The sequence below is a fragment of the Nicotiana tabacum genome, chromosome 6 (genome assembly GCF_000715075.1).
Source record: "Nicotiana tabacum cultivar K326 chromosome 6, ASM71507v2, whole genome shotgun sequence".
Lineage (NCBI taxonomy): Eukaryota > Viridiplantae > Streptophyta > Magnoliopsida > Solanales > Solanaceae > Nicotiana > Nicotiana tabacum.
The window spans coordinates 41,507,991-41,532,352 of NC_134085.1; the positions used below are offsets into that span (position 1 = coordinate 41,507,991).

Below are 24,362 nucleotides of genomic sequence, written 5' to 3' on the forward strand. Positions count from 1 at the left end.
TACGGAAAAGGTTTCATGATTCGAGAATAGCTGGCGCTGTGGTTGGGGGACAATGTTCCCAGTAACAATGACGACAAACCGTTCCATCCACACACGGTCGTTGTCATCATCAACACTGGTGAGAAGAGCGTGGTGACCACGCTTGCTGAGTTTCAGCACACTCCCGCAGAAAATTTTGGGGGAGTAAAGATTCTTCATGTGCGCAAGAGTTAAGGTTTCTCTGGTCTCAGAGCACAACTGACGAAGGCAAGCCACCATACGCCATATAGATGAGCCTATTTTTGCCAAGCAGACCCGGTACCGGTGGTAGCACTCCAAGATTATTGGTTCAAGTCCTTCACTCGACCCCAAGGTGAAGGGACCCAAAGTAAAAGGGTATGTATAACATACATGAACCCCGCTCTGGAGTAGGTAACTCGTTCTACCCCATCTGGGGCGAAGTTTTCAATATTGTTGCAGTTACAGTCCTCCATCACAATAGGTATGCTAGAAGGACGGATGGAGGAGGGATATCTACGAACATGGTGGTGAAAGGATCAGTGAAGAAATTCTTATTGAGAAAGTTGAGTGTTGTAGAAAAGTTCTAAGGAAATTCAGAGAAGGATAAAGAGTTGTGAAAATAGTGAAAGTAAAGAGTAAAAATGATGAGTAGTGGGAAGTTATACACGGTAAAAATCGCGGTCATGATTACCTCGAAAACCGGCAAAAATACTTGTTGAATCACAGCGCAACACGTGTTCGGGTTATTAAATTCTAGAAGACGTGCGTCCTTTCGAATGTTAGAGACCGTTCAGGAACTTTTTCGCCAATAAAGGAATTCTTATCTACTTCTCGGTAATATTAAGTTGTGTCACAGAAAAGTAGGAGGACTATCTGTATGGGGTAAAACTGGTTTTTGAAATTTGGGCGAATGACGGTGTGACACGTGGCACAGAAGACAGGTGGGATATGAGATCAGCAAATAGTTATCACCGGTTGCAAGCACCGAACGATCAGTGTCGGACAAACCTCGAAGACAGAACAACCGATATCAAAGATTTGCAGCATTGTCATCAGGTAATATTCATTGGGCAATGTTACAGAGAGTATTTGCATTTAAAGCCAACAGTTTGCACCCATCAATGGCGATTTTATTTGCATTCAAGAGCAGCTTGATTTTTGGATCTTGTCCCCCTAAATATGGCTATAAATAGAAGGGTTAACAACCATTATAGGGACATGAAAGACTCTGCACATAAAAGTTATAATCTATTATCTTGTTACACTTAATTTGAACACATGAACAATTGCTTTTACTTTTGTCCTCGGAAAGGCTAAGTTCTGACTCATGCTTATTATCTCCTTTAATTTCAGTCGTTAATATTATATTTGTCCTTATTTATTTATCATTTTTAGATCAAATCGATTCACTTGTCTATAAACTACGCTATAAATTCAACTGTTCTATTTTACGAGTAAACACCTTTCTTCTTATCTCCATTTGAAGGTGTTCTCCCATACATATATCGAAAAAGGCACAGATATTCCATCGAACTTTAAGAAATTGCCTATCTACTTTTACGCTACGTCCACCTATTGGTAAATGGTTTACTTTTATTCTTCATCCACCTATTGGTCCGAAAATACATATAACATTATTTTCTTGTCTAAAATTACCCTGCAATTAACGAAAAATTATGTGGTCCCCTTTTTAATATGTTGGCAGCATGTAATTGGGCCACGTGGATTCTTGGTCCGAATCGATTTTAACCCGCCCCAAATTGAGACCCGCCCTAATTTCTAAAGCTCCTCTCTAAAGCCGTCAACCAAAAATTGACTGCTCTGATGACGGAAATGTTATCGAAATAACATCACAAGAAAGAGATATCATTGTCGAAATTTATTTTCGTCAAGCAAAAGACATCACCGCCCAACCTTACCCCATTTCATTTTCTTTCTTTGATTTTCATCTAGAATCAGTAATATTTTAGTTTACAATCAACAATAAATCAGTTTCAAGCTCAAAATCGCATTCGAAATCGACTTTAAAAGTTCAGCTCGAGCTTAATCCTTCAATGGCATTTTCCATAAAATGTTATGTTAAGTTTCATTGTCATACCACAATCAAAGTTCAGATCTGACTTCACAATCAGATATATGCCACAGAACTCAATCTTAATAAAAAAATTCACAAATATTGCACGGAATCAACATCAATAGTGAAGAACAAATAAGTTTTTTTTTTAAAGTTCTTCACATTGGCTTTACCCAAACACCAAATCTCTAAATGGGGTTAACACTTTTCATGATAAGAATTTTTGTATTGGTTTGGATTTGTGGTGGTTGTCAGCATTCTTGATTGCTATTGATTGCTTATGTTGTAGGATTTGAAAATCCCAAATTGGTATTGTAGACATACTCTATCATGTATCTCTGAGAGACCGACTAAAGTTTGAGACAGTGACGTCCATCTTTTTACGGATGGGTCGGGTGTAACAAATGGAGCGGGTATAACTCAATTCGATTTGGGATGCACGTGGCACAGTTATGTGCTGCCAACACATTAAAAAGGGGACCACAAAAAATTTTGTTAGTCGTCGGGTAATTTTAGACCAGAAAATAACATTGTATGCATTTTCGAACCAATAGGTAGACAAATAGTAAAAGTAAACTATTTATCAAATGAATGGGGTATATATATACACTAACGTTAAACTATTGGTTTATATATGTCATATTTTTACTAATGAAACCCTACTACTACCAGATTTTGCCACGTGGTATTATCTAAACACTTCGTTACTTACCAGCCCACTCCCCTTTCAACTCCCATTACGGGTGGCACATGTGAGCATTTCCTTTAAGTTTAATGGCATATTTGAGCCTTTTCCCAAGCCACAACTACATCTCAACCATTGTAACAACCCCAAATTTTACAATGAAACACATATAATTCACACACTCATATGTACTTTCCATATCTAGTTACACCTTATGAGGGGTGGCAAAATGGTTTAAAGAAAACAGTTAACCACCCATATTATTCACTAAAAATGGGTTGGATAATGAACTTTTTAAAAACGGGTCAAATATGGATAAGAACAATATTATCCATTTAGAAAATGGATAATCAATGAGTAACCAATGGATAATCAATGGGTCTAACTTTTACATTTGTAAACCCTCAAATTGGGGGTTCCTCAAGTTAGAGAGACTAAAAATTCTCCCAAAAGTGATCATATACAAGAAGTCATGGATAAGGGATTTTTACCTTCCTATACCATATATGAAACCTTATTACCCTCAATGTTTAAGGTTTGTGTTTATTACATTTCAGCATACCAAATTACCATTTATATATCATAATTAATTCAGAGGTATAATTAATTGGCAGTTTCTTACTCCTTAATTAAAGGTGTCCATATATCCCACATTTCTCTCTCCCCTTAATTACTAAGATCTTACCAGCCCGTTTTCCCCCTCCCATTTCTTTCTCTTCTCTATTTCTATTTCTTGTTTCTTTATTATTCTACTCTGTTTTGCTTTTTAATCCATTTTTATAAACATAAAAAAAGTATACTAAATAAGTTGTTGGCTAGGTGATGAATCTCATTTTACCTAGTAATTCATGTAATAATTGCTAAAATTGTAGTAGCTAAATGAAGCTTTTTTGCCAGCATAAGTTGACGGAAGTTGTGTTGATTTGATAGATGTACACAGTACACTTGTGGGTGGTTCTTCAATTACCGGAAAAAAATATCGAAAAGTACATGGTTAGCACCACCGTCGCTGCTCCTTTTTACCATCGCTATTGGAGATTTCAGAAGGTGTGTTGCTTGTGGTAGACTTGTAGATAGTCGTCCGATTGCCAGAAAAGTTGCCGGAGTCGGAAAAGTTCAATGTACCAATCCAATAAATGGTGACGATTTTTGTCGATGAAGAGCAAATTTTGTTGTCAATATTTTTTTTCACATAAGATTGTAGTTTAATTGTAGTATAAATGTAGTAATTTTGTAGAAATTGTAGATAAATTGCAGAAAAATTAGAAAAATTAGATAAATTGTAGACTGTTTTTTGCAGAAGATTTTGTAGAAGCTTTAGTCATTTTGGATTTGTGAAAACAGAAAACAATGCATCTACAATCAGAATACAAATAATCTACAATTTATCTACAAGATATCTACAAACTGGATACATTGAATTTTAATATCCCAATTTTCATTTCAATTGTAGCATAATTGACATTTTCGACATAATTGTAGAAATTTTAGTCTTCCCAATCTACAATTTATCTACAATTCTACAATTTATCTATAATTTCTGGAAATATGTCTTCTTCTTCTTCGAGTTTCAATCTGAAATTCAGTCAAAACCAAGTCTAATATTCACCAAAACCCCTCAAAATTGAGATATAAACTCCTAAACATATTCCGAATTATTTACAACAACACACAATCCAAACAAATAATGATTTTTGAAAACCCAAATTTGAATTCAAAGCTTTCAAGCTTTTTAATGGCTATCAATGGTGGAAAATATATGGAAGAACAGATTTTTTCAACTTTGAGTTGTTGAAACTCGAAAATTTGAATTGTTCGTTCTTTTTTTTTCGAGAATTTGAATTGTATTTCTGGAGAAAAATACGCAGATGAGAAATCTCCTTTCCCTTTTTAAAAATTGAATTTAATGTAGAATCAATTAACACCAAGATTCTCTCCTTAATTTTAGCGCGTTTTTAGGGAATATTCTGCCCTTTTAATGCCTAATAGTCATTCGTATATAAATTGTAGTCATTTTCCTAATAAATTCTGTCATTAAATTCCCTTTTAATGCCTACAATTTATATACCATTCGACTATTAGGTGACATAAATTGTAGTCAATTTATTTAAAAATTAAATGACCTTTTAATGTCTCCTAAATAAATTATGTCATTTTCCCAAGCCATTACCATGTCCAGTTACACCTCATTAATGTACTCTCTAGTAAGCCCGTCTCTTTTTTCTTTTTCTTAAATAACTTTTATGTGGTTTTTAAGTCTTTTTAAGAGCTAATGTACGAGAAATTTTTGAATGATGTAAAATAGGATTAGATTCACAGTCCAATAAATCAAATAAAAAAAATCCATGTAAAATTATAACGTTATAGTAGTACAAGGGACAAACTTCTTAAAAGTTTGTTACATAAAAATATAAGTTTATTGCGTAAAATAAAAAAAAATGGAGGTTTTATACATGAATATAATTCGAATGATAAACAAAATTTGCTACCCAAGAGAATTATGCAACACAATAGGGAAAAGACTCAAATACGCCACTGAACTTAATGAAATGGCTCATATATGCCACTCGTAAAGAGGGGGTGAGGGGAGGGTGCTAGTAAGTGATGAAGGGTTTAGATAATGCCACGTAGCAAAATCTGATAGCAATCGTAACAAAATCTGATAGCAATAGAATTCCTTTAGTGGATAATGGCATATGAGCCAATAGTATAACGTTAGTGGCATAAATATGTCCAACTTTTAACGGATGGGGCCATTTATTAAAGTCTGATTGCATATTTGAGCCTTTTCCATACATATATTTTCCAGTTTTTGTTTGGACTCCTCTTTTTAGCTTATTGTCTCCGAGATAGCTTTGGTTCTTTCTTTTTCTGGCTGAAACCGTTGTCTGAATGCGTTCCATTGCCAGGAAAAAAGGAGTGTTGCACATGGATTTCTGTTCTACTCACCATCTTCAAAGCGAGTTAGATTTCCAGAAAGACAAGGTAACTATTGAGTAATACCAATAATTCACTGTTATGCAGGGGCAAAATTTCTTACAAAGCCACTTCTGTCCACACTAACAACGCAATTTCAGCCCAAATTAGAAAAATAATATCTTTGAACACCTCAAACTTACTCCTGATAGTGGGCCTAGAAAAAAGTGCATTGGAAAAGACTTACAATTCGCTGTAACAAGGTGGCAACTCATCATCTCGACTAAAACCAAGAAAAGGAAAAAATAATTAGACAATCACATCTTGAACAGCATATTAGAACATAGTACGCAACAATTCACTTGATTTTGCCACGAAGCACACAGCCAAATTACAAGAATATACTTGTTTCGTAGAACACTATTGGCTAAACACGCTATATCCTGTATTTCTAACTTAAACCTTCAGATGCAAAACCTGCACTAGATTCAGTCTCCATTCCTTACGTCTTACTTGTGGTAGAGATATACCAAGGAGAAAATAAAGAAACCAGCCATCTACAATGCAAAGAAATGGGAATGATCACAAAAAAATTCATGTGCGAGCAAGACAAAAACAATTTAAATGGTATAACTATAGAAAGATGGCCACAACACATTATTGTTTGAGTGAGGAATGTAATAAAATCAATCCGAGCAAGTCAGCAAAATAATAGAGGGGGGAGAGCCTGTCATGTATATTCTGTGGTTGCTTCATTTAAGTCCCCTGTTCCATGTCCAACACTTGAAAAGTAAATTTTACACAACACAATGGAAAAAAGTAACAGGTAGTTCAGAATTTAGATTATCAGATTAGGGTTTTCTGCGAAAAGGAAGATTAGGATATTTTTTTCTTAGGTCAGATAACACTTCCATGAAGTAATTCGCAAGCTACCACTTTCTCCAAAATTCCGCCAATAACACACCAACGACAAGGCGTGCCATTTGCATTTTACCCTTACCTTTTACCACAGCCCACAGACTGCAGCCTATTCCCCTTTACACCCCATGTTTACCCCTCCCATTCCAGTTCAGCCCATTCTCCATCCACACACCAATTAGGATGGTTGGGCATCATGTAGAATAAAACTTATGTAATGGCAATAACTGAATTGGGCTTCCAATCCAAAGAAAGTAAAATAACGTAAAAGAAAAGTAATATCAAATAAGAAGAAAAGGGATGTCACAACACCACAGCTGGAACGCTATTTCATTTGTCTATCAACTACGTGCAATTCATGGTCACATCATGCATCCGAACCCTGTTTGTGGCCCGACTAATGTTCCTCTGCGTGAATATAATGCACATCCTCAGATGCTTCAGCAGGGTTTTGAAAGAAGGGAAAGGAGATCATACTTAACAGATTTGCTAAAATATTTCTATTGAGCATCACTAAATGCTTAATTCACCAAATGCATGTTTTTTTTTGCTATATACTAGATTAACGTGCTATATGTTCAATGCAACATAGTTCTTTACCACGACAAGGCAACATAAAGGGTGACTTCTTATTCCTTTTCTTTTTTCCTATTTGTTTTTTGAGAAAGAAGAAACAGGGGTGACTTCTTGTTCTCTAAAGGGGAAAAAGGGATTCCAATCCTTTTTCTAAGAACAATATGTGGGTTGGCTGGGATTCCGTAATACATAACAAAGAGAAGAAAAATAATGTACCATAGAGAAGGATGCTCCGTAATAGGGAAAAGCAGCTGTTATAAATCTCTCATATTCGTTGTGTCTGAAGGGCCGAACAGGAATCTGCAAGTCAAAAGTTTTATCATTACAATTTCTCATGCAAATGCACCTCTTTTTCTCAAGTGACATTAAATTTAAAAGATGAATAGGCTGTCAATCCAGTCTTCATAGTTCAAAAATTATGGAGATCTATTCACCATTTCGAGCTAACAATTTCAAGAACTGATGAAAAGAGAAGACCAAAGTACAGATACAAAAACTTTCATAATGATCAGCAAACTGTTTCAAAAATCATGAAGACAAGAATTTAGTCCAGAAAAATATTAACAGTTACATTCGAGTTTGTAAACCTAAGAGATCATTAGTAATTCTTACACCCGGACTATGCAGGAAAGAAAGGTCATTAGTAATTCTTACACCCGGACTATGCAGGAAAGAAAGGTCATGACAAGTCATTTTGGCCAGCTTCCTCTCTGTTTTTATGAGTTTTATGCCCCACTTATTGGAATTAAACGGCTACTTATGTCTTTGGAAGAAGTATTTTAATGTTTTGTAGTTGTGTGAGAGCTTAAAGATTGAAGAGCATCAAAGTTTGGCAAGAAGTCATCAGTTTTGAGAGGAAAAACTGAAGCAGGAAGGTTCCTGGCCCAACCATGCAACGAATTGCTATCCGTTGTCACGGTTACAGAGGGGTCAAAGAGCTGAAGAACTGGAGCTTTCTGGATTTCGCCGTGGTTGATCCGTGACAGATGGCACAAAGGTGAAGCTACTTCTGAGCCAGGACCATGCAATTCGTTGGCACGGATCACCATCCATTGCCACGGATTGCGGGATGAGGCCTTTTTTGTCCACTAGACAAATTTTAATTCTGTCTAGTAGTAATTTTCAGAAGTAATTGCAAAATCAACCATTCGCTTGGAGATTATTTTAAGAATCATCAAGTTCACACACATTTGGATAATCTAGCATATACCACACTCCTCATGAAATCGACCCCAACCTTTGTTGGGTTTATTATTGCTACAACCATACTACTCAAATCGAGAGTAGGATTGGACATTACCAATATCATAAAATTTCCTATCATATCAGAAATTATAATTCCAATATCTGCAAGACACGTAAAGAATAGTACCTCTTCGAGCATATAACAAGAATTTTCAGTATGATGACTAATTTATTCCAAAAATATATAAACAAGATAAAGTGCCTTTGGATTTGTAAGGGGATACCTGCTTTGAAAGGCTCAAGCTCGTGTATCCTAGCCTGTTATACTCAACCTTGAACTGGAATACTCCATAAACATCTGGAACCTTGAAAGTTGTATAATAGACACCCTGTAGGAAGTGACATTAGAACTACTAATCTAGGTGAGAACAACTCCTAGAACTACTAATCTGTGGAGCTTTTAAGAGTACCTTCTTATCAGTTGACATGGTTTTCAATATGTAGGGGCTCATCATGTAAAACTGAACTTGCACATCATCAGCCACATAGGGTTCCCAACTTTTTCCAGACCATTCATAGATCTCAACAGAATATTCCTTCAATCAAATTGCCTTTTTCAGTATGTATCCAAAGACCATTTTTGCTTTATATTTTATGACAATGTTAAATGATCACAAACATAAAGTACAGAATTACCAATTCGTCATTGATTCTGTATATGGACGGTTCATCTGTCTCCACAACTCTGTGATGTCTCACGTTCACAGCCTAGAATAGTTCACATATTGAGAATAGCAAATGTGAATGCTTAGATAGTGCCAGAGGGCATTTCCCTCCTTTATTTCCATGAAAATTGTAATGCCCGGGTTAAAATTTATAAAGAGAAACAGGGAAGCTGATTAACAAATTAGCTTTGAAACTGCACCTTGAGATGACCTCTTTCATGGAAAACCCACGTGCTAATTTGGGTCAAAAACTGCTCATTCCCTGATTTCTCATAGCTGTTATTGCAAGAGAATTTGCGGTAGATTAAGTCAGCAAGCATGAAGAGCGGTTATTATTAGCATGTACCTTACATAGAAGATGACTGCATGAAATATGTTATTTTTCAACCTTGCTCGCATAGAATTTAGTTAGAAGCAAGGAGACAAGGAGGAAAAAAAGATAATACGATGCTGCTGCTTATCAAAAACAGCCTTTATCTTTCAGAGTAATTATGCTTTCTTGATTAAATCGAGGCCTGTGCAGTCTATCACAAACTATAACATTAAGTTTGGACAAGTCAAATCAGTACTGAGGCTTATAAAAACAATTGAGGCATATAAACATATCAAGCCAATCAAGAAAGCTTCCAACATATATTAGACTATATCTATATACGCATATATCATCTAATTTAACAATCTAAGTGTACTAGTCACTAAGCTTAGATCATTATCATGTTAAACAAACAAAATCAATGGATGTATCTAGATGCTTACTTATTCGAGCCACCAGCTTTTTGCACCCCAGAACTGAAGAATCTGAATAGAAAATCAAAGGTTTTCAAATTAGATCGGGTTCAAAATAAAGTTACTCCACCTGATGTCTCCATAATTACTAACCGGTTGCTAAACATGCTTAAGGAGCCAGATATCATAATTCGGGCATTATTTCTTGCCTGCAATTGAAAACAGTATTATCAATATTTCTATGTTTTGTATGTGCTACTTAAAAACATTATGTGCTTGTTCAGGAAAAGGGTTTTTTTTTGTGGGAGGGGGTTGAATACAGCATTATGATCGGGCATCAGAAATTGGTGCTACCAATATGAAATTTTCATGGTAATCTATCATACACAGACCAGAAACAGAATATCGCGCTTATTATCTAGCAATGACAATTGCATTATGCGTACATCTTACCACCCCTCTAATTTTAGTTAAAGTGTGCTTCTATTTGCTTTTACTTTCTGTACGGTTTCATCACTTATTACAAACTACACAGCATCAACAGAACAAACTTTCAGGAGCCAATGTCACAAGCTATAACAACAGCAAGAAGGAAGAAATCAAAGTTAACCAAACGGAGAGATTTCAGAGAACAAGATTTATTTGACAGTAAGCAACCAATAGGATGAAACACCTGCACAACTGAAACAAGACCGATCGCGGATCCAGTAAGCATTGGTGGAGTTGATAATTTCGATTTAGGATTAGCTGAATACGCTGAAGGAGAAGCTGAGAGGACCTTCAGCACCTGAAAACATGATAAATGCACCACTTTTCACACCAAGTAATCATATCAAATTTATCATCTCATATTTTATTGAGCAAGAAATCAAGAACTTACCAAGCTATTGGCCGGATTTACAGAATGACCGATTCCCTTAGACAGAACAGGTGCCTGGGGATTTAGCAGTGACAAGAAAAAGTTAGAAACTTGCCCCGGAAAAGAAAAATTCGAATGGGAAGAGAAGGATTAGTATTTTGTTTTTTTGCAGAGCATAAGAACTTTTAGCACAAATAATTAGCAATGTACCATCATAAATGCCTAAAGAACTGCAAAAGAATTACACTTATGTGATGTTAGAAATATAGAAAAATATAATAACGCAATGTTAAGCAGTATTCTTAACAATAACAATAACAAAGGTAGACCGCTCAATAGAACCATATCTCTCTGACTTGGGAAATGTGCCTACTTTTTCATCCACCTTCTGACTCCCTTTCCGGTGGAATTTCACTCCTTTTCCGGTGAAATTTCTCCTTCGCATAGCATGGGGGAAAAGCTCTTCTTTATTTCAGGTGACAAGTCCTACGAGCTTATCGACATCAGTGAAGACAATGAAAGATGGTTCTTATGGATTGAAAGGGGCAGTAGATTACAAATAAAATTAAGATTGACGAGGACAACATCAGATGGGTATGTGAGCAAATGTACCAAGCTTCACGGGGCGCCGGGAATCTCTACAGAAGGTGGGGGAGAAAGATACAAGCCTATTTATACAGGGTATACCAAAATTACAATGTTTATGGCAGATACATCAGAATTGAAACTTGGATTGGAGACAGGAAATCTGCAATCATAATACCAGAAAACGATTACAACAGGGGGTGGGGAGATATAGCAGGAAGAATATTACAATTTTTGGGGAAGGCTTCCAACTACAAGTTCAAAAAATTTGCAGATGTACAAAAGAGATCCTTTCTAGTGGCTGCAAAGATTCCACAATGGCCTACACAAGTTAACGAGCAAGTAGATGTTGTTGATGCTACTGAAGGTGTTGCTGCTGCCGATGAAAGCTCCCAATTCCTATCCAAGTGCCTGATTGGATGTTTCAACGACCCTTTCAATCAAAGCCCCAAAGCTGAAGTCATCCAAAAATGGTTTATCACAAGGTGGAAAGTAACAGCCGGTCTCATGGTCACTCCGATGGCTGACAATCAGTTCCTCTTCGAGCTACCATCGAGACAGGAAGCAGCCAGGGTAAAAGCAGGGGATTGGTTCTGGAATGGTAGACACTTAACCCTTGAGTGGTGGTCGCCGGAATCTGGGTCATCTCCAACCAAAGGTGAAATGGGACAAAAGTGGATCAAAGCCTTTGGAATTCCTCTGCATGGCTGGACATCAGCAACTTTTCGCTTCATAGGAGATAAGTTTGGAGGATTCATAGGCACCGATGAGGACACGAAAAACAGGGCACACATGTTCTGGGCCAGAATCTGTGTAAAAGACAAGGAGATGAGTTACCCAGGGGTCGTCGAGTTAAAAATAGGCATCAGGAGCAACAAGATTTCAGTTTTGGAGGACGTACTCATAAAACCTGCAAATTCCGGCGAGGTTTCAGTCGCCGTCAGAGTAGAGAAGGCGGCAGTCTTTGATAAACCCTCCTCGAGTCAAGCGAAGGACCCAACAAAGAACCCAGTGGTCTTTAACCATAATAGACCGATCATCTTTAATTCAAAAGTGGCTGACGTGGCAGCCTCAAGCTCAGGGCAGTGCAAGTTACCAGCTGTGAGGCACACTAAATCAAATGGTGGGCTTAAAGAGAGGGCTCACAATTTGGGCCTCTTAGTGGATCGTGAATATTACAAAAAGGGCCCAAAAGACAAGCATGCACCGAGGGGGAAATTAACAAAGCAAATCTGGAGAGCAACTGGGCCTAAAATTGACCCATGTGTTTTAAAGCCCAACCCCTACATCTCTGTAAATTATTTTGACCCACTAATGGTAGAACTAGAAGCTTCCTTCTCAGAAGGGCCCAGTGTTAAACCTCCTTCAATAACCCACTGCGACTCAGAGGCAGACGACGAAGGAGAAAAGGTTCTGCAAAAAATCTGCAGGAAAATGCCACAATCAACTGAAGTTGTAGACAGTACAGATGTCGAGCTCTCTTCCTGCGACACACTTGCTCTCCCATGGTATGAACAGGGCTCTTCAAGCATGCAAGTAATTGATACCCCAAATATTTACGAGCATACAAGATGGACAAAGGCTGTGATGTTAAAGGCATGCAAGGCTTTTGGGGTTAACGTAGAAGGGTTTGAGCATGAGATTATGGGCATCATCCTCCGAATGGATCAAAAGCGGCAAATGCAGCTACAGAAACAAAAGTCACCAGGCAGGAAAAAGAGAAGGGGTAAGAAAAAGCAAGAAACAAGAACTGGAAAGACTGAAATGGGGCCTAAATTACAAGGGTAAAAGGAAAGGGGATAGGGACAGGTTTTACAAAGCTTTTTCTGGATGAAAGTAAAAATATTAAGCTGGAACGTGCGGGGATTGAATGAAGCTGATAAAAGGACTACAACTTCATCACTGATTAAGAAGTGGAAGCCGAATATTGTTTGTTTACAAGAAACAAAAATTGAAGAATTCCCAGTATCCTGGATTAGGCAAATATGGGGTAATCATTGGGTTGAGTGGGCAGAGTTGAAATCTGTAGGTAACAGTGGAGGAATTATCATCCTATGGGACAAAAGACAATGGGCAAACAGGGATACTCATCAAGGTTACTAAACTCTATCATGCATGCTAGAAAGTCTGCATGAACAATTCAGATGGTGTTTTACAGGGGTGTATGGGCCACACACAAATCCTGAAAGAGAGGAACTATGGCTAGAACTTGCAGCATTCAGATCTATCTGGAATGAGCAATGGGTTATAGGGGGTGATTTCAATGTTTGTAGGTATGAAAGCGAAAGTGTTAGATGGTCCAGGGCCATGGTATCCTTCTCAGACATCATTCAAGACATGGGTATTATAGACTTGCCTCTACAAGGAGCTTATTATACCTGGTTCAGAGGTGAAGACTCATTGCAAGCTTCAAGAATAGACAGGTTCTTAATTTCCCCTGAATGGTGCGACAGTTTCAAAGCTATCAAGCAGCTAGCCCTCCCAAGAGTGATCTCTGATCACATACCCCTACTCCTTGATTGTGGCGACTGGGAAGCCACCCCCTCTTATTTCAAATTCGAGAATATGTGGCTACAGGTGGAGGGTTTCATTGATAAGGTTAAAAATTGGTGGCAGAGCTATGTGATAGGAGGCAGCCCAGATTTTATACTTGTGCAGAAACTGAGAAGGCTCAAGGCAGACATCACTAATTGGAACAGAGAGGAGTTTGGCAGACTGGAAACACAAAAGACTAAACTATTGGAGGAGTTAGAAATGCTGGAGCAAACAACAGAGAGCAGGACCCAAGCACAAGTTGGCACAAGTTGAAAAGGAGAAACTAATGCAGATAAGAGTGGAATTACAGCAAATAGCAAGGGTTGAGGACATCTCATGGAGACAAAAGTCAAAATGTTTATGGCTTAAAGAAGGTGACAGGAACACTAAGTTCTTTCAGAAAATGGCAACTCCCACAGAAGGAACAATTACATTGACAGACTGAAGATAGGGGAGGAAATCATTGAGGACCAAGAATCCATCAAAGCTGAAATCCTAAGCTTTTATTAGGGGCTCTATTCAGAAAGTGAGCAATGGAGGCCTAGTGTCAACTTTGAAAACTTAGCTAGGATCTCGATGGAGGAAGAAGTGTGGCCGGAAAGAGCCTTTGAAGAAGAAGTGATGGCAGCCATCAATTCTTGTGCACCAGATAAAGCCCCAGGACCTGATGGCTACACAATGGCTTTTTACCAAAAAACTTGGAACTTTATCAAGCCAGACATTATGGCAGCAATCAACCATTTCCACCATAATTGTCATATGGTAAAGTCCAGCAATGCCTCCTTCATTGCACTTGTCCCGAAGAAAAAAGGTGCATTAGAGCTCAAGGACTTTAGACCAATAAGCCTTATTGGAAGTGTGTATAAGATAGTAGCTAAACTAGCTAAACTTTTGGCAAAAAGAATGAAGACAGTGATGGGGAAGCTAATCTCAGGGGAACAGAATACATTCCTAAAAGATAGACAGATAACTAATGCAGCTCTTATTGCAAATGAGCTGCTGGATGAGAGACTTAAAAGTGGAGTCCCTGGAATCCTATGTAAACTAGACATAGAGAAGGCATTTGATCAAGTCAACTGGTCCTATCTTCTGTCAACACTAAGGGGAATGGGATTTGGTGAAAGATGGATAAGGTGGATCAAGTTCAGTCTAACCACTGTCAAATACTCAATCCTCATCAACAGATCTCCAGTTGGCTTTTTCTCCCCTCATAAAGGGATTAGGCAGGGAGACCCTCTCTCGCCTTTTCTCTTCATCATAGCAATGGAAGGTTTGAGCAAAATGCTTGATAAAGCAAGGCAATTAGAATGGATTCAAGGGTTCAAGATAAGCAGCAACTCAGGTAATTCAATCTCAATCTCCCATCTATTATACGCAAATGACACACTAATCTTATGTGGGGCTGAAAAACTACAGTTGCAGTACCTCAATCTAACCCTCCTTATTTTTGAATTTATTTCAGGTCTACACATAAACATGCTAAAAAGCATGATATATCCTGTCAATGTGGTGCCTAACTTAGACGAGCTGGCCGGTATAATGAGTTGTGGCATTGGCTCATTTCCTACTACCTACCTCGGACTACCCTTGGGAGCAAAACACAAGTCAGTGGAGGTGTGGAATGGTGTGATTGAGAAAGTGGAGAAAAGGTTAGCAACTTGGCAGATGCAGTATCTCTCAATGGGTGGAAGGGTGACTCTGATCAACAGTGTTTTGGACAGCATACCAACCTATATCATGTCCTTATTCCCTATGCCAAGTAAAGTTCAAAAGCAGCTGGACAAATTGAGAAGATCCTTTTTGTGGGAAGGTAACAGTGAAGGTCACAAATTCCATTTGGTGAAGTGGGCAACTGTAACTCAACCAAAGTCACTAGGTGTTCTGGGCATTAGAGATCTTTCAAAACACAACAAGAGTTTGCTAATGAAGTGGCATTGGAGATATGGGCAAGAAGGCACAAGCTTATGGAAGGAAATAGTAAAAGCCAAATATGGTCACCTGGATAATTGGAGTACCAGAACCATAAGAGCTCCTCATGGGGTTGGGCCCTGGAAGCACATCAACAGCATAAAGGAAGTCTTCCAACAAGAAGTGTCCTTCAAAGTTGGTAATGGAGCACATGTGAAATTTTGGAAGGATAAGTGGCTAGGGAACTTCACACTTCAAGAAACTTTCCCCACTCTATTCCACCTAGCTACTGATCCTAACTCAACAGTCGCACAGAATAGATCCAACAACACTTGGGAGGTCCTTTTCAGGAGAAACATACAAGACTGGGAGATTGAAGAAGTGCTTGACCTACTTGGAAGGTTAGCAAATTGTACAGTGAGTATCCAACACACGGATAATCTACGATGGGGCACTTCTAAGGAAGGGGCATATACAGTGAAGGCAGGCTACAATAAACTTTGTGCTTTGAATGAAGTTATTGACATGTGGCCTTGGAAGCTAATCTGGAAAACCAAAATGCCTACAACGGTCAGCTGTTTTGCATGGACGACTCTTAAAGGTGCTATTTTGACACAAGACAATCTTTGTAGGAGGAGCTTCCAGATTGTTAATAGATGCCACATGTGTAAGCTAAACTCAGAATCAATCAATCACCTATTTCTGCATTGCAGAGTGGCTATTGATCTCTGGCACATGTTCTTCTCAATTTTTGGTATCAGCTGGACACTACCTCAGAACATTAAGGAAGCAGTTGAAAGCTGGAGCTTTTGGAAAGTCAGCAAGGCCATCAAAAGTATCTGGAAAATAGTCCCAGGTTGCATGATTTGGTGTCTTTGGACAGAAAGGAATCGAAGATGTTTTGATGGCATTTCAACTCCTATTCACTTTTTGAAAGCTAGATGTCTGGTGTATCTTTTTGGTTGGAGTAATATCTCCCCTGTAAATAATGTTATCCCCTTTCTAGACTTTATTGGCTCAATGAGCCTAGCCTGATGGCCCTTTTTTTGGTTAGCTCCCTATGATTAGAATAGCACATGATGTACTGGAGCTAACATCTCTTCTTTTGTACTAATTGCATCTTCTTGATGTCAGCAATACAACGCCTTACTTCATCAAAAAACAATAACAATAACAATAACCTAGTGTAATCCCACAAGTGGGGTTTGGTAATAAAAAAACTAGAACAAAAGCAACCATGTAGTAATAGAAAAAATCTAAGAATATTGAAATATGAGGATAACACTACTACTACTTACACTCTGGATCATTGTTCCCCATCGTTTTATAATGTATTGTATTGTATCGTATCGTTTTATGAATACAATGTTTGGGTAGATTGCATTGTTTATTATTGTTAAATAATATTTTGCTATTTGGTTTGACTATATCATACTGTACTGTAACTGATAAGTTTACAAAAATATCATCAATCGTTTAAATATTAAATTTATCAAAAATTATGCATAAAAATAATTTTAAAAAACAAAACAAAAGAAGGCAAAACACCTTTAGAAAGCAGAACAAAGGAGCAAGACGGAAGAAGGCAAAACAAAGGAGCACAACTAATTAGAATTGAGTTAAAAGCAAATTAGGAGAAAAAATAAAACAGAAGGCGGTAAAACACCTTCAACGTTGGCAGCAGAAGTTCTGGAAAAAAAACAAAGTAGGTTATAGGTTGGAGATTCGGAGTTAAAATAGAAAAAAAAAAAAAAAAAGCTAAAGTGTAAAATAGAATTGTGAAGTAATAAGTTAGGGCATAATTAAAAAGAAAAATAGGAAACAATCCCACCACACCAAATCGGTTGTTTTAAAAAAAGGGATTTTTCATTGTTCCGGAACAATGAATTTAACAATACAATACAACCAATTTTAATGAAACAATCAAAACAAACATTGTTTTAGGATAACAATACAATACGATACAATGAGGAACAACCATCCAAACAAGTTGTTAAATGAAAGGAAAGATTGTCTACTGTCCTTTTACCCTCGACCTCCACGCCCTCCTATCAAGGATCATGTCCTCGGTATGCTGAAGATGTACCATGTCCTGACTAATCACTTATCCCCAATACTTTATTCGCCCTATCTCTACCTCTCCTCAAACCCACCATTATCAATCTATCACACCTCCTTAGAGGAGCATCCGGGCATCTCCTTGTCACATGCCCGAACTATCTCAGTCTCGCTTCACGTATCTTGTCCCCCACGGAGGCCACGCCTACCTTGTCCCGAATATCGTCATTCCTGACCATATCTCTCCTGGTATTCCCACATCTATCTCAGTATCCTCATCTCCGCTACATTAATCTTCTGGACATGAGAGTACTTGACTGGCTAACACTCCGTCCCGTACAACATAGTCGGTCTAACTACCACTTTGTAGAACTTACCTTTAAGTCTTGGTGGCACGTTCTTATCACACAAGACACCGGATGTCAACCTCAATTTCATCCACCCTACCCTAATACGATGTGGGACATCAGCATCGAACTCACTATTGCCTTGGATTACTGACCCAAGGTACTTGAAACTCTTTTTTAAGAATGGCTTGTGAATCCAGCCTCATTTCCACGTCAACCTCCTTAGTAACGTCACTGAACTTGCACTCCACATATCCTGTTTTAGTCCTGCTCAACCAAAAACCTTTAGACTCTAGGGTCTATCTCCAAACCTCTAGCCTAGTGTTAACTCCGCCTAGTATTAACTCCGCCTCATAACTTGTCAATTAGTACTATGTCATCTGCAAATAACATGCACCATGACACCTCTCCTTGAATGTGTTGCAACAATACATCCATCGCCAAAGCAAATAAAAACGGGCTAAGAGCTGATCCAGGTGTAACCCAATCACGATTGGGAACTGCCCCGATTCTCCTCCCATTTCTTAGCTTCATCATACATGACCTTCATCACCCTAATGTATGCTACAGGTACACCTTTGGCCTTCAAACATCTCCATAAAGCTTTTGCTAGGTAAATGAACAGCATATACAAGTCCCTCTTCCTATCCCTATACTGCTCTACCAATCTCCTCACAAGATGGATGGCTTCCGTGGTCGATCACCCCGACATGAATCTAAATTGGTTCTCGAAAATAAACACACTCCTCCTCACTCCCATTGTCCTAACCACGGTCTTAGCTCCATCATACATGTGCTTCATCGCCCTAATGTACGCTACAGGTACACCTTTGGCCTTCAAATATCTCCATAAAACCTCCGTCGGGACCTTGTCGTAAGCTTTTTCTAGGTCAATGAACACCATATACAAGTCTCTCTACCTATCACTATACTGCTCTACCAATCTCCTCACAAGATGGATGGCTTCAGTGGTCGATCGCCCCGACATGAATCCGAACTGGTTCTCGAAAATAAACACACTCCTCCTCACTCGCATCTCCACCACCTTTTCCAAACTTTCATAGTGTGGATTAGCAACTTGATACCCCTAATTGTTACAATTTTGAATATCACCATTGTTCTTGTACAACAGCACTACTTCACCTCCATTGTTCGGCCATTTTTGCCGTCCTAAAAATGACATTAAACAACTCAGTCAGCCACTCCAAACTTGCCCTGCCGCGCTCTTCCAAATTTCTACTGAAATCTCACATGGCCATATCGCTCTTCTCTGCTCATCTTACGCATATCCCCCTCAATCTCCTTAACCTTAATACGCCTATAATACCCAAAATCACGTCGACTCTCGGAGTGCTCCAAATCACCTAGCACAATCATCTTGTCCTCCTCTTCATTCAAGAGTTTATAGATGTATGTCTACATCTTTGTCTAATATGTGCTCCTTCCATCATTGTACCTTCTTCGTCTTTGATGCACTTCATGTGGTCCAAGTCACGTGTCTTCCTCTCTCTTGCCTTGGCTAGCCTGAACAGCGTCTTGTCACTGTCTTTGTCCCCAAGTTCTTGATACAAGCATTCAAATGCTGCCCTCTTAAGTAGTATTCTTAAAAGTGAGAAAATTTTGAATGGTTCATACCGCTATCTAACTAAGTTTTATTATCATTATTATTATTATTTTGACAAGGTAAGGTTTATTGATATAAGTCAGGGAAAAGGTGGACGTGTACATCCCCAAAAAAAAGTGTAAGCATTACATGTTGTGCTAATGAACTGCGGAAGTTAAGCATGGCATCAGGCACTATCACATTTTCCACTGTCATGTTGCACCAAAAACTCTATGTTTTATCAAGGCAAGAAACATCAACACAAATGAATGAAATTCAAATATTACTACAATTATTATCAAATTATCATGATTAATTACTGTGTGTACCTTAATCTTTTCACTACCCAAGATGACTTCAGATTGAATGAAATCATCACCGGCAATTAATGTATGGTCCCCTTCTGTATCAGAAACTGCATAGCTTGTATGATCAATAACCACGGCATCTGGATCCTATTATCAATCGTATATCAAAGAATAACTAAATCGGCAAAAAAATTGCTAGTTTCTCAACTTCAGAGGAGTAAAATAAACTCATAACAATGAAATTAAGAAAAACAAGGAAAGTCACTAAACAAAATCGGATTCCTATTCATATCTTAGTTGTAGAAGGCTCCTAGATCCGGATATTAATCACCAATTCTGAATCACATCAAGCTCATCTAAGCAAGATAAGCAAGAAAGCAAGAAAGCAAGAAACATGCACATATTATGAATATGCTACCTCATCAAAATCGACTCCACAGTCAATTGCAATCTCTCGAATTAGATCAGAGACAGACGCATCCGCAGCAATAATCAAATCATGACCAGAATCAACAAAATCCAGAATATCAGCTGCATCAACTGATCCCCCAAATCCTGAAGAAAATGTTTTAAGTTCAAAAGAGTGCATTTAATTCCTCTTAGGCACGACTTAAACACCCACGAAGCAGTTAACGCATTCCCGAACAACAAACACTGTAATCATTTGTGTTCAAAAATGTAAATCAAATCAGAATCACCCATCAACTACATCTAAATTTCAAACTAGCTAGGACCCGCCACATGAATCTTGAATATTCATTCTACTCTATCTGAGACCAGTGTTCTCAAAGCAAAAAAGCGCATAAAAGTGACCAAGTCCCTCAGTTCATGGGGCTTGAAGCAAAAAGAGAGAAGTGAAGTGCACTACTATGATGATCAAATCGCAATTGGAATAACAAATTTTAGCCTCCAATAAACAACAATGCAATAATCCAGTAATCCAACCCTATTGAGATTCAAAGAAGAACCTCCGCTTTTCTTTTGAAACACTTTGTGCGTCATTGACTGAAACGCATGGACTCACCAGTGACATTATAACTCCTTGCTTCGTCACTTTAAGCACGAAAAGATAGCTTTTAATGACACTCCTAGGACCATTTATTTGCAATACTTAACAATTTGTTTTAAGGTACATTCTGGAGAAAACTAGATGCTCTCTAAATATTGTGTAATGAAATGTTCTATATTAATTCCACTATATATAATTTCATCAACATGAATCCTCAGTATCCATTCAACTTCATTCACCTCCGCTTAATTCCTAATACTAAAAAAAGATTCCTTTAACATTAATTATCGGTTCTATAAGAACAAAAGTTCTCTGAATCTCACACTTATCCCAACACAAACATACATATCATGATAATATTTTTTGCATCAAATACTTCAAAGCAATGTGGAAATTAGAGGTTCTCTAACTTTCATAAATATTTAATCCAATATGTTCATGAAATATAGAAGACCGTAAGAGTTGTCCCCATGTGACTAAGAGGTCATGGGTTCATGCCGTGGAAACAACCTCTTGCAGAAATATAAGGAAATGTTGCATATAGTAAAAACAATGTGAACCAACTTTTCTCCAGACTCCGCATATAGAGGGAGCTTAGTGCATTATCCTCTACATCTATTCTGCTCCATTCGAACCCATCATATTACAATACCAAAAAAATAACTTGTCTTTTAACACAAATTGTTCATTATCTAAAACCAGAGGTTCTCTGGACTCATACTTATCTTTATAGTTTATACTAACACGCATATCATGATAATTATTTGACATCAAATTCGAGATGTTGAGAACAAGATAGACACACACACTTACCATCAATGGTAGTGGAAATGATAATCAAATACACCTCAATTGTTGGGCATATGGATTTTCTATATCTATTTCACTCTATTCGCTCTCATTTTGTTCAAATTCTAAATCTCACACTTATCCATATACTTAACATACATATCTGGCAATTATTTCGCGTCAAATACCAGATGTTGAGAGCAATGTAGAAAAGCAGGGACAGAGAAAACTTACGATCAGTTGAAGGGGAGAAGAGAATCAAGGCGTCGTATAAATACTGGCCGTATCTTTGTAAGGCGATCTTTGGATCATCCGCGAGCTTGAAATCGAGATCAAAACCTCGGGATTGAAGGGAGTTGAAGTAGAGAGAGTGTGAAGATTTGATGGCGAAATCGTCAAGCAAGACGAGGACTCGCCGATCCGTAGGGTTTTCCGTAGAGAAGGCATCGCTGAGAATGGCCACAGTGAGGAGGAGTGACACTAAGACTAGTGCTCGTGACATCTTCAACACGTGCTTCTGGCTTCCTAGGGTTCCGACGAGATCTTTATGTAAAAAAGAACCTTAGCTCTTCGAAATCAAATCAAAATGTTTTTAGAAAAACTAAAAACAATTCGAAAAAATTTTTTGAAGTGTGAGTGAGGGACAATTATTATTTTACTTAAAATACTCCTCAAATTAGTTTTTAAAATTTAAAATAAAAAGGATCAAAATTATCCCTATTAGTAAATGATAAATAGTGTAAAGTTATCCTTCGGTCCAAAAATACCTTTATTTCTATTGTTAAAAGTACTCTTTGATTTTAATTTATACATATGAGTACAATATACTTGCCGCTTTTTTTCCCCACCCGCCCCCATTTGTTTTATAACCCAAGTTAAAAATGCTTAATCGATGAAATTAAAATTTAAAAAAATCAAGATCCAATGACACCCCTCTTCTACACATCTTTATTGAATCCTAATCACAGTTATTGAAATCATCGGAGACACTTTCTTTAAAGTCAAGTACATATGTCTCACAAGTTGAAAATAGGCCATATGTGGAGATAGTGATGATGGTGATAGCACCTAAAGTATGTCTTTCCCATCTTCACTTTCCCAAGTTGCCGACCAACTTGATGGTGTTAATGGAGTTGTCATTGCCGTCGTTGGAGCTCTTTCTTCTTCTCCTTTTATTTCTTTCTTGATTGCTACTTTATCCTCATTCTCTATTTCTCCAACCCTTTTCCTACCCAAGTTCAAGGTCGTTGGTCGTGGAATCTCTTTATCTTCTATTTTAAAGCTTGCAAATTCAAGGGAGAAATTCACTATTGCTTTGTTGCTTATAAGCGTAAAAGCAACAATGTCATGCCTTAGCTGTCTCAACGTGTCACGATCCAAAATTCGTTAAAGATCGTGATGGCGTCGGACACCACTGTCAGACAAACTAACACTACATAGTTAATTAAATTCTCATTTTAATATTTTGAAATCATAAATTTCCTTCTTATTTAACTAGTAAAAAGATGAACTTTACAGAATAATTAATAATATGTTCAAATCTTAATACTGAGTATCTCATAATCATCCTAAAAGTCGGTGTCACAAGTGTATGAGCATTTATTAGGAAATAAAATAAAATACAATAACTATCCAGAATACAATTTGGACAGAGAAGAAAATACAAGTACTCTGAAGGAGACTCTGCTGGCTAAGGATCATCCCATAAGATGCAGCACACCTAAGTCCCCGTATCAACTACGTCGTTGCGCCCACAAGGCCACTAGACCTACATGTGTCTGTACAACAAAATGTACAGCAGGTATAGTATGAGTATGAAAATAACGCATACCCAGTAATATTCAACCTAACCTCAAAAAAGTAGTGACAAGGGGTTAACTTCGACACTTACTACTGGTCCAAAAATATCGGGTACAGTAAAGAGGTGAATAAATATGAGGCAAAGTAAATATATGAAATAAACAAGTATAAAATACATGGTACAATTCCTTTCTTTACAATTTACTCAAGCTCTCAACTAGCAAGTTCCCTCCTCAACCGGAGCATATATATATATATATATATATATATATATATATATATATATATATATATATATATATATATATATATAGTGGATTTCATCAAAGAGGTTGTCATAATTCAAATCAGGGAAAACCTCTCAGATACACTGGCTTCTTGCCAAATATTACGCACGATTCCACGAGGATAATATATAGGAAATGCCGAGGCATACGGCTCGATCCAACATAAAAGTAAATTGTGCACTGGCGAGGGTCGAACGACGCGAACCATAGATGCATCTATTACCCCGCTTGCGAATCATACATGCGATGCACTGAAATATAAATTTAGGGAATTACCCTGCTCGCGGATTATACATGTGACGCGGTCAAATATAAATTTAAGGAATTTTCCCCGCTCGCGGATCATACTTGCGACGCAGTCACACATAGATTTCTTAAGTTATTATAGTATTCTTCCATTCTTTTCAAAATACGAAGTTCAAATGAAAACTTTTAAGATCTCAACTTTTCCTCAATTTCAATTCTTTTC

The 24,362-nt window shown here is 37.7% G+C and overlaps 1 protein-coding gene across 2 annotated transcripts; it reads right to left on the reverse strand.

Moving 5' to 3' along the window:
- Positions 1-5,887: 5,887 nt before the first annotated feature.
- Positions 5,888-22,583, reverse strand: LOC107819098 (dolichyl-diphosphooligosaccharide--protein glycosyltransferase 48 kDa subunit). 2 transcript variants are annotated; one of them, XM_075254697.1, is made up of 13 exons: positions 22,041-22,583; positions 20,427-20,563; positions 20,030-20,155; positions 10,686-10,739; positions 10,479-10,592; positions 9,959-10,014; positions 9,836-9,877; positions 9,280-9,355; positions 9,051-9,122; positions 8,825-8,950; positions 8,639-8,743; positions 7,386-7,469; positions 5,888-6,232 (listed from the first exon to the last, which is right to left on the reverse strand). In XM_075254697.1, exons 1-13 carry the CDS (start codon positions 22,306-22,308, stop codon positions 6,185-6,187), a joined length of 1,308 nt encoding a protein of 435 aa, XP_075110798.1. In that variant the 5' UTR covers positions 22,309-22,583; the 3' UTR covers positions 5,888-6,184. The 2 variants fall into 2 exon arrangements, with proteins under 2 accessions (XP_075110798.1, XP_075110799.1); XM_075254698.1 differs by lacking the exon at positions 20,030-20,155 and having other exon boundaries at positions 22,041-22,554.
- Positions 22,584-24,362: the final 1,779 nt, after the last annotated feature.

What these genes read in the sequence shown, in the direction of transcription:
- LOC107819098 (XM_075254697.1), bottom strand. Translation starts at nt 22,308, where the DNA reads ATGTCACGAGCACTAGTCTTAGTGTCACTCCTCCTCACTGTGGCCATT. An exon ending in GTCTTGTTTCAGTTGTGCAG is followed by an intron (nt 10,015 to 10,478) that starts GTGTTTCATCCT and finishes TTTCAATTGCAG; the next exon opens with GCAAGAAATAATGCCCGAAT. An exon ending in AAAGCTGGTGGCTCGAATAA is followed by an intron (nt 9,356 to 9,835) that starts GTAAGCATCTAG and finishes TTGCAATAACAG; the next exon opens with CTATGAGAAATCAGGGAATG.